The 11,159-nt window shown below is 39.1% G+C and overlaps 1 protein-coding gene across 1 annotated transcript in view; it reads right to left on the reverse strand.

Moving 5' to 3' along the window:
* The window catches only part of CDC123 (cell division cycle 123), a 31,786-nt gene extending 21,576 nt beyond the window's left edge, over positions 1-10,210 (reverse strand). The window contains exons 1-6 of the mRNA XM_017740353.1: positions 10,089-10,210; positions 9,247-9,339; positions 7,327-7,381; positions 6,543-6,575; positions 4,073-4,168; positions 3,250-3,356 (exon numbers count right to left, since the gene is read on the reverse strand). Of these exons, the coding sequence (XP_017595842.1) occupies positions 3,250-3,356; positions 4,073-4,168; positions 6,543-6,575; positions 7,327-7,381; positions 9,247-9,339; positions 10,089-10,210 (506 nt within the window). The remainder of the gene's footprint in view (positions 1-3,249; positions 3,357-4,072; positions 4,169-6,542; positions 6,576-7,326; positions 7,382-9,246; positions 9,340-10,088) is intronic.
* Between the last annotated feature and the right edge of the window lie 949 nt (positions 10,211-11,159).

Here is an 11,159-nt window from a genome sequence, read left to right on the forward strand (position 1 = left end):
GTTTGGCATCAGAAATGTTGTCAGAATGCAGGGGCATTATCACATCATTAGAAGTACTGCTAATATTTCTACCAGTCTCAAGGTGGGCAGTCAATCATGTTTTAACAAAATATAGTCCACCCATTCTAACAATAAGGCAGAAAACTGTGTTCTATACCAATGTATCCACCAGGGTTATACAGAGCTTTTTGTTCAAAAGAGGAGTTGTAATCACTTAACAGAAATCCCAGTCAGAAAGGGATTTTTTTAATCACATACACACAACAGTAAGTTTCTGAAAGCCTACATTAATGCCTGAAAAGTTAAGATCACACCACCCACAAGATTTTTTGTGAACTCAGCTAAGTAAAAATACAATGCTGACTTTGAAGCAGAAACAACATCAACTGCATTAATGAGTACATCACTCTGAAGTCCTTGTTAATTTATATAAAATTAACAAGCAGGGAAGTTAATTCATTTGTCTGAACTTTTCAACCAAGGTGCCAACGTCATGACAGAATCCAAACTTTTAAAACAGTCAAAGCAATTTAATCATGCTCAGTAAATCTGCACTGAGCCCATATTTTTTAATAGTTTGTATTGAAGCATTAGATGGTTGAAGTTTTCCTGAAACTTGAGACAGTTGAGAATTACAACAAGGGCATTCCCTGACCTGAACAATGTTTAGAGGCAGATAGGAAATGGGAGAGGAAGAAAAAGGCAAAGAAAGTTGTTTGCCTTAAGTCCTGCATCACTGGCTTCAATTTCTAGATTAAAACACAGACCTACAAATTGCCATTGCAGCATGTTCACCATATTACGACCCATTAAGTGGATATTTAAGTTCATACAATTGAACAGGAAACAAGCCAACAACAACAAAAAAAGGATATTCAGCATTTGAGCTGTTACTTATGCAGGGCAAGAAACTTTTAGACCATACTGAGTATTATTGATGAAGTAGAAATATAGTGCATTTATCCTCCATCCAAGTAGTCCTTCCAAGGGATTTGGATGCATTTTGTATGTAATTTTCATTTGTTCAGCACTTCAGGTTCTTATGCCAGCTACATTTTTAATCTCTGCTTGCTAAGGACTAGTGAACTGGCAGCTAATCAATAGTATAATTAATGACGACCACTGTTCCGATTTAGCAATAATCATTGCCCTGCTTGGAGACATTTTGTACAAACAACTTTTTAATTTAGAAATACCAAGCAGAGACTGGACAATGATATATGCTTAAATCAAGTATGACATATTCATAAATTACAAGATACAGAGAGACCAAGGTGATTTCCCACAGTCATGTCAAAAGCTTTACTTATTTACCACCTTAGCTGAGCTGTGCTATCTGGTGGTTTTATCACATTGGGAAAGGAACCTAAACGGACTGAAGCAGTGGAGTTGGAGGTTTTACCTTTTGCAAGATGTTATTCTCCCACAGCAGGATCAAGAGAAGGGAGTGTGCCTGCTCAGCCACTACTGTTCTTGTGTGAACTTAAGCTGAAATCACTGATGGTTCAAGGCAACAGCCATGCTGTGAAACCTCAAACCACAGCAACTAGAATGTCTTCACTGCCCCTCCCACCAAGCCAGTGCTGACTGCAGGGGGCGAAGTGAAGAGCTGAGGCACTGACTCTAACTGATCCAAGATTAAACCTGACAGAAAACGCACTGATGTCAGTATCAGTGAAGGTGGTTGAACCAATTCATTCTACCATACGAGTTGCCACATCAAGTGGCGCTTGCTGAACACTTGCTTGTCTCCCAGATTCACTAGAAAACAGTTAACCAAACAGGATTTCTGCAAGGAGCTCTGGGTACTTTTTGCTGGACCTCTTTATACATGAGGACAGTAAATACAAACCCCGTATTATTTAATATTCACAAAGGGATGATGCAAAGTGTGCAGTTCTTTTCAGACCTACAAGAATCACTCCTCAAAGTCATTGCAACGAAGGAGACATTAAATTTTACTGCTCGACCCTCCAAGCAAGCCATCCTGCAGACACCCCACCTCGCATTAGGGGAAACCATGAGAAGCAGCTCCTTGCTAAGGCACCAAAGACTTCTGAGAATTCACTCACCTCTGAAATGTAAACTACAGATTTCTCATCTCCCCCATCCCTTTCATTCTCTATACTAGAATCACAAATTATCAATGCTCAATTGCTTCCCAAGCCAAACATATTTTTCAAAGTGTTTTATCACTCCAGTATCTTCTCCCTTCCTCCTCAGTCTCTTCCCCAGCACCTCATGACATTGCAGGTCAGGCATGATGGAAAACCCAACATCAGAACTGGACTGACATCCTTGCTGTCAACAGCCCCCTTTTTTTTCCCGTGTTCCAAAAAACTGGGGGAAGAGAGTCATTAGAGTTGCAGGAATAAAAAAGAAGCAGTTGCACAGCACTAATGCAACTGGTTTCACACCTTAAAAAGAAAATTTTTATCAAGACATAAGCCACTTGACATGAAACTTATACCTGTTAACCCACTATAAGGCACCTAGAACAACAGCTCTGCATTTGACTGAGTCTCCTAAATAATTCAGTAATGTAAATAAGCATTGAATAATTACTGGAAAACAATCTCTCAGATACCAAGCCATGGATTGCCCCTTTTCTTTGATATTCTACTTGTCTGGGGAACAAAAAAAAGTAACCATAGTAACAGAAGTATCAACTCCAATAATTTCATTTTCTTTCAGAAAAAGGCTGTATTTTAGAAATGAGTGACATAAATCAATGAGATGCAGGTACTACAGGAGGAAACTGCTCCTATACAATTAAGTACTCCCTTCATGTGAGCAGATAAAAATAAACCCCAAGCACATAACATTTTTAATTTTATCTGTAATTGCTATCCTTAGTCACTTGGAATGCATTTGTTCCAAGAGCTACAAGAACTTAGGTTCAGAATGAGCCCTCGAAATACGTTACCAGAAATCTTAGACATGTTCCAGGCAGCCACAGAAACCTCAACAACTTTAAAATACGGAAAGGACATGGTAAAGTCACACTGTATTACCATAAGAAGTGGCACCAATAAGGACAGTAGCAACAAGTAAACACCAAGAGGGCTGGGAAGGCAAAAAATCCCAAGAATACAACAAAACTTGCTCTGGAAAGCTACTAGAAAAAATGGTCTTCATCCATAGTGCCATAGCACATTGGTTGCATGTGCTACCTTAATACCTTTCTGGTTTGCTTCTGGTTTTTTCTGGCTGTGTATAACTAAGATTGTCTGCTGGAAATCTACTTACGGCTGAGTGAGGTCACGAGTTATGAAGTCTGAACTCTTGAAGAGGAGGAAGATGTCACTGAGAGCTTTACATTTCAGAGAGCTGTTCATTGCTATCCAGTAGGCATCCTAAAGAAACAAGATTATCCACAAATGTACCTTTACTAGCAGGAAGGAATGCAGGCTGCAGGTCTATCTAAATATTATGCAACATTTGAAATACACACAGAATTATTTTTTTTATTTCGAGGAAAACTTCATTAATGGTTAAAAGAGACACAATAGTTACTGTTTTTCTTATGAATACTCTGATGAAAGCAGGGCAAATCCATTTGCAAAACTAAGTTACTGCTTCCAGGAACTTTCTTGGAATGCTTGATTGAACACAGTGTCTCTTGAGAACACAAAACAACAATATTTGGGTGCACCCATCCTTATGGTATAGTTAAGAGTACCTAAAAATAACTAGAGGCAAGTTTATTGCTTTTTTAAAAATTGTGGGGCTTTTCATCTTTATCCCAGGCAAAGTTTTCAACTAGTATCCTAAACAGAGAGCCTGACCATCGCACAACCATCTGTGACCAGGATATAGGGTTTGAGACAAGAAAGCCAGTGCTGCCTTGCATCAGCCTCCCCAAACATGCACCATGACCGTCTAGTGATAGACAAGATATCAGTGAAATGGTTGATTAAAGAATCCACCACTTCACGGATATATTGTCTATCACTTCTTCCTTCATCAGAAGCACTAGTCTCTCCCTCCTTCCAATGCATTTAGAGAAAACAAACACAAACCACTCTGTATGACAACATCTCTTACAGGTTTTGGGAGTCAGCATTCTTACCCTTGGAGCACTCCAGTTGAGTTTAGGAAAAACACTGCCACCCAAGGAACTTATTGCTTCCTGAACTTTAGCTGCGAACTCGGGAAATTCTGGTGCCTGAACGAAGAACAACAGCAAAAATATCAGTTTCAATACATTTAATAGTGAAGTTTAGCCATCTTCTAAATATTACTAGAGATCCATACTCCAGAAGAAATATGTCCAAAATCAGTATGAACCCCAGAAACATAGTGTATAATAAAATCACTTCATCAAATCTGGTACTAGCAAGTACCATGAACTTCAGGAGAAAACCCAAAACTTCGTAACATTCATAATGAAATCTGCAACAGCTGGCAAAAAATACAAGTCAAATAACCAAACCTTAAACCCTTACCTGTGGGTTTATACCTTGTGGTAGATTATTGTATACAAATAAGATCCAGTAATATTTAAACTTTTAAAGAGCAATTTTAGAATTAAGCATCTCATAGGCAATTTGAATAACAGCTCTTCCTTTAAGCTCTAGTTTTATAAAATGTTAGTAATACTTTAACCCATCAGCTCTTAAATTAGGTCTTCAAAGTAGCTGCTTAACAATATATTAATTCCAAATAGAGGACACACTGCAAAGGTTGGACTAGAAAACCTTGCCTTGTAAAGAACATTGAAAATGTAAGATTGAGGTAAAAAAAACCCCAGCTCTTCAGGTTGCTCCAAACTCTACCCTGAATGTGGTGCTATAGATAAAAAACAGGTTGCTGACCTTTAAAATAATACAAAAGGATTTCAAGCATATGTCAAAGATCTTTCATGTAACAGTATTTATAGCAAGAAGTATATAAGAACACTATTTCTGCCTATTTATAAACTCAATTCAAAGGTAACTTCTAGGCTAAAGCTAATTGATGCTTCTTAAACAACAAAGCCCTCACAGCCAAACAAGTGAATAAAAAAACCTCATACATTCTGGAATCTCCTCACTGCAGCTTCCCCAGATGCAAACACTTGAAAAAACCTCACATTTTAGTGCAATGACCTAGACTGAACTTCAAACATTCTGAACCTTCCCTTTGTACATTACCTAGTCTCCATGGGAAACTACACTTGGAAAACTGAAAAAAACACTTCTCTTATTTTATTTTTAGACATTCAGTCAATTCTAGAAACTGTTCCTGCAAGAAGTAAAACTCTTCATCCACTGCATTCTGATCCAAGCTCCTCTTGTTTTGACAGGAATCGGGAGTCCTACTATATATGTAATACCAGCACATACTAAGCCTCCTCGGGAAAATGTTACCAACGTGTCACTTGATTAACACAAGGGATAAATATACACACAAGAGGAAAGTTCTAAAACTGCATAAACAAGCTAGACTCCATCATTTCCTGAATTTTGAATGCTTGACTTTGTAACCATCAATATTAATGCAAGTTATTTTAAAAACAGGATTTTCTGCCCCTCTACTTCCCTCATGAGAAAGCTGTAGACTTACCTAGATACAGTAGAGTCATTTGACCTGTGTTCTTCTGACAGGTTAAATACCTCTTAATTATGTAAGTCCTTATTGTGTTCCATACTATAACAGAACCTGATTCAAAACTCTGGTATTATTTTTTTAGCATCATTACCATGAACTTTGCAAACGATAAGATGGATCCTAAAATCCTTGTTTTAAATAATTTACAATTTAAGGAATATAGTTTATCAAAGGTTAAGTATTTGAACTGAAGATTAATCAGTGTGCACAAATTTGAAATGTATTAAACTCTGGGCTATAAATTCTGTGCTAGCAGAAGCACACTCAAAGCAGGGTTGTGATTATATGGCACCTAATCCAACATGAGCAATTCCACACCATGATGAACATTAGGGAGCTAAAGGACTGAAGTCACACTATCAATGGCAGACAAGTACCACGAGTATTTTAACTCTGACAGTGACATGGCAACAGCAAATTTCAAAAAAAGATGCAAGAAAGATCAAGAAAGCCTGGTTTGCATCCATTATGACCCTCATTCCATGCCAGGCACAGTGCAAGGAGACCATAAACACAGGAAAAGAAAAAAAAATTACAGAAAGAGATGTACTTAGGAAGAAATAATGGCATATTAAGAGAAGAGCTGTGAAGATTGAGCTGCAGGGGCTTAGTTTCTTCTGCATCCAGTCTGATTAAATAATTTGGAGATACTCGAAGTGGTGAAAATGAAAGACAGCTATATTTAGAGCTGTACTTCAGTTCATTTCCTACAGTCTAACAAGTGTGTATGATTGTTGGGGATGAAGAAAAGTGTTTTATTTTTAGTTAAATAAAATTAAGCCAGCAAAACTTTCTTGACGTTACAGACATCTACACTGCCATCCATCTAAAATAGTCTGAAAAATGTTAAATACAGCAAGAGGTATCTCTAACCAGCAATAAGTTTGTATCACAAGGCTGAAGAAAGGAAACTGCTGACAAACCCACATCGGGCTTTTACAGGACCTTACCTTAAGTGTTGCAGTGTTTTCATCATCTGACCACTGTTAAAAATAAGAACAAATCAAAGGTTACCAGTTTCCTGAGACATCCTTTACAATTTATGAGAACATCATAATTCATGCAATATGTAGATCAAATCATTGCCCCAGACAGCACATCACCATCCTGCAATTATTTTGGCTGTAAAGTAAGACAGGGAAAATACTGTATATTCAGCAGTTCTACTCTAAAGTATTGATAAAAAGATACCTGTATATTTCAATTGTGATTTATATCAGGAAGATAGACATTTCAGAACTCAGTCTTCCCTATCTAGAGCTTGTCTCCAGCTCTAGCACTTCCATCATTAGATCCATGATCCATTAGTTTCACTTCTATTTCTTTTTCATCTCCTTGTTGTACCTTCTGTCACGTTGTACTTACAACATTTTTCAGTGGTTTTCTTCTAGAATGGCCTTCTGAGTTATTTTGCCCTCAGAAACTTTCACTGTTTCTTGAAGTAACTATTCCAAATGTACTCCTAATTTTCAATTTCAACATTCCCTACTCATTATTACAAACGCAATTTTCAAGAAATAAAAATTAAAAAGTCTTCCGTGAAAGATCACAGAAACATTTTAAACTTTCCCTGATGTCACAGCATAAATAATCATGTTTCTACATTTTTCATTGCAACTACCACATGGTAATGATTTCTATGAAGGAATCTTCACACCTATAAATAATGCAGAAAAGGTTATACATTCATATTTTTCTTAAAAGACTTGACATTAATTTGCATTTTACACTGACCTGTATCTCCTCTGCATCATCACTCCCCTCCTGAGCGTGACTTGGAGGATCTTCTCTGAAACAAAAAATTAACAGGAAAAAAATCATTAAGCACTGGAGTTTGACTTGACCATATCCATTATATTTCCACAGCATTTCCAGCTGTTGATCTCAAAACGTTTCCATAAGAAGATTAAACTTCAAAACCCTGGCAGAGAAAAATCAGTAAGCTAGTACTGAAAACTGAAGACCAAACACCCTGGCATTAGGACTAGGTCCTACCCTGAACACTTTGCTTCTTTCAAATTAGCAGATCAGTTTTTGATCTAAAACACTGCAATTGAAGCTTTTCAACACCCAGTTAATGATTCTTTTCCAACTTCACTGTAGTCTAACATAAACACAAATTGAACTTTTTTTTTTTCAACAAGTTCAATTTAGATTATGCTTTGCCTCCATACTCCCTTTCCAAGAAAAATTCATAAACCTTGAGTTTCAAATGTTGACCTGTGAATTTCTGGCTCTGAAAAGAAAATGTCCTCAGACTCAGCATACAGACAAAAGAAGAACCTATGGAAAGTGGACAGCATAGCAAACAGGGCAAGGTCAAATGTACATCCCTGCCAAAAGTCAATTCTTAGATGAGCTGAGTCTCTGCAGTCCCTCAATGCACTTCCATAGCAATTAAACCATCGATCCAGTTTTTGAGATCTAGAAGTCAGATAGGGGCGCACTGAAGGTTAGAAGCAATCTTGCCCTTGACTGCAAGGAGATCACATTCACTTCTAGCTAAGAAAGTTCAACTCATAGAAAAAAATGGTTTCTAAAAAGGATTTTAACTGCAAACATCTTAAAAATGTAATTTAAGTCAATCATACAGCTGTCCATTACTCCATTGAAGACAGCAAAATTGTAGAACACAGCTGTTAAGTCAAACCCTCAAATTCAGCTTTTCTGAAGGCTTATTAAAATAAACAGCTGCTGCTAAATAAATTGCACAATTCTGCAGAAGCAGGTGACAATACTACTTTTGATCCAAAATGGTTTAAAAAACAATTCTAATTTTCTGGATACCCTTTAATAAGAAAAAGAATTTAGAAAGAAATTAGAAAGAAAAGAATAGAAATTAAAAATTAAATTAAAAAATAAACCCTTTCATCTTTACAAGGCATTTAAACAGCTTCAATTTTTACATAAATTGCTATCTTATAAATCAGAAAAAGCTCCCTTTCACTCACAGCCTCACTGGTTGCTCTGCAAGGGGCAAACTACCAGTTAGGGAATCATGGAATCACTGATTTCTGAGTTTCATCATTAACAAGATGCATGCAGCAACCATTTCACAAGAAGACCACATAGTGAGATCCCAAGCAGAACACAAAGAGCAAGGCCTGGGTTCTTACCAACTGCTCCTGCTATCTATCCATCGCATTCTTCTCCATCCAAAATCCTGGCATGGGTGTACATATGGGACATTCAGCTTTGTCATATGCATGGATTACACGTATGCAAATGATTATATTAAATGTTCCTAATTATTGAGTTTGTATATAGGTTATTTTATTGAGAATTAAACTCAGGTAACGTCACTTCACCCCTGGACTGGCATGGGACAGGTCAAGCCTGTGAATTGGACCTAACACAAACCAGCAGCTGAGCATTCCAGAGCTTGGTACACTCCACAGGGAAAAGCATAGAAAAAATGAAATGGTCTAGCATGAATTGTAGTTCATGGATTTTAGGATTCTTCAGGCAGCAGCAAATCAAACTGCACTAACAACAGTCAGCCCATTCACATGCTTACACAGTATGAGGTTTACTGCAGTCACACTGGTCAAACTCAAAAATTCATCATGCACAATACAATATATATATACAAAATGGTGCTGTGAATATAAAACATCATTAATACTTGGAAGCTGAGGACAAAACACGCCTTACCTTCCAGAAACCACGAGTGTTCCATCATCCAGCAAATATTCTTTCACATTCTCTGGCAGGGGAAGTATGACACTGGAAGAAAAATGAAAATCTCTTTAATACCTTATTAATACTCGCTATAATAAAAACCTAGTTGAATAAAATCATTTGGGTTTTTAATAGCACATACTTCAGTAACACTATGTTTTATCCTCTAAGAGAACTGTTCTTCCATAGTGTTTCTCCCATCTTATGCCACACCCAAAAAGCAATGCCCATTTTCCCTCCAGGGTAGTATAGGACAAAAATTTTAGACTAAATACACAAAAATACCCCACTCCTTCAAAGCTCTAAGAAATTCCAAGTAAATTGTGGGCAGCCTGTGAGAAGGAGACAACAAGTTGCTCAAACTAAAGGTTTCCCTTCTGAAATCCAAACCAGAATTTGCCTATACCATCTTAATGTTCCAAAAATGCAGGACTATCACTAAATGTACCAAAAATAAGCCTGTGTTAAACACTAAAAACCATAAAAGATCAAATGCTTTGATTACTAAAAGCATGATGTCAGCACTTTTTGATCCAACAGGGCAACTGTCCTGACTTTCCTGAGTTACTGGTAGTTCTTGTAACTATCTCGTGACCTGTAGCAGCACCTTAGAACCTGAAGAATTTTCTATGCCTTCCAGAAATACACAGAAACACCAAGTCAGCCACTTGGTTTGGATCTATTCAGTCAGGTTTTTTAAGTAAGCAAGTAGGAACAGCAGTGTGGATAGCAGGATGTGGATAGTAGGAACAGTGTGGGTATCTTCTAATGCTGAGCATGGAGTCACACCAGGAGAGCAGGGAGCACAGGGGTACCTGGCCTGCCCCAGGGCTTCCCAAAACACCCCATCAGAGTGTAGAGGCAAGACCCCAGCTCCCGGGACTGCAGCTGATGGCTCACTCAATCCTTCACCACCTCCACCCCAGCTCTGCCCCATACAGGTCACCTCTATCTCACCCAACCCTGCCCCACCACAAGCGAATTTCCAACCCAACCCAGCCCAGCCCCATAGAATCGGGACCACAGTGGCTCATCTGATCCAACCTCCCTGCTCATGCAGGGCCATCCCAGAGCACATGGCACAGGGCTGTGTCCAGACAGTTCTGGAATATCTCCAGTGACAGAGACTCCACACCCTCTCTGGACAATCAGTTTCACTGCTTGGTCACTGCACAAGACAGAAGTTCTTCCTCATGTTCAGGTGGAACTTCTTGTGCATCAGTTTCTTCCCCTTGCCTTCTATTGCTGGGTGCCACCAAACAGAGCCTAGTCCACCCTTTGGCACTCCCCCTTTAGATATTTATATGCATTAATGAACTTCCCTCTCAGTCATCTCTTTCTCCTTCCAGTACCTGAAGGGAACTCACAGGAAAGATGGAGCAAGACTATTGACAAGAGCTTGTAGTGACAGCATACAGGGCAATGGGTTCAAATTGTGAGAGAGTCGGTTTAGATAGCTATTAGGAAGAAAACCTTTCCTGTGAGGGTGGTGAGGCCCTGGCACAGGTTGCCTAGAGAAGCTGTGGCTGCCCCATCCCTGGAAGTGTTCAAGGCCAGGTTGGACAGGGCTCTGAACAACCTGGTCTAGAGGAAGGTGTCTCTGCCCGTGGCAGCAGACTGGAACCAGATAATTTTTAAGATCCCTCCGAACCCAAACCATTCCTTCATTCCCGAGGCTGAACAGGCCCAGTTCCCTCAGCTTTTGCAGTCCCTTAATCATCCACGTAGCCCTGCACTGGACCTGCTCCGAGAGCTCCATGTCCCTCCTGCTCTGAGAACCGGAGGCAGCACTCCAGATGAGCCTCACCAGGGCGGAGTGGAGGGGCAGGACCACCTCCGGCGCCCCACACTCCTCCCCCCCGGCCCCACACTCCTCCCCACCCTCA

This window comes from Corvus brachyrhynchos, unplaced genomic scaffold, assembly GCF_000691975.1.
Source record: "Corvus brachyrhynchos isolate BGI_N302 unplaced genomic scaffold, ASM69197v1 scaffold307, whole genome shotgun sequence".
Taxonomy (NCBI): domain Eukaryota; kingdom Metazoa; phylum Chordata; class Aves; order Passeriformes; family Corvidae; genus Corvus; species Corvus brachyrhynchos.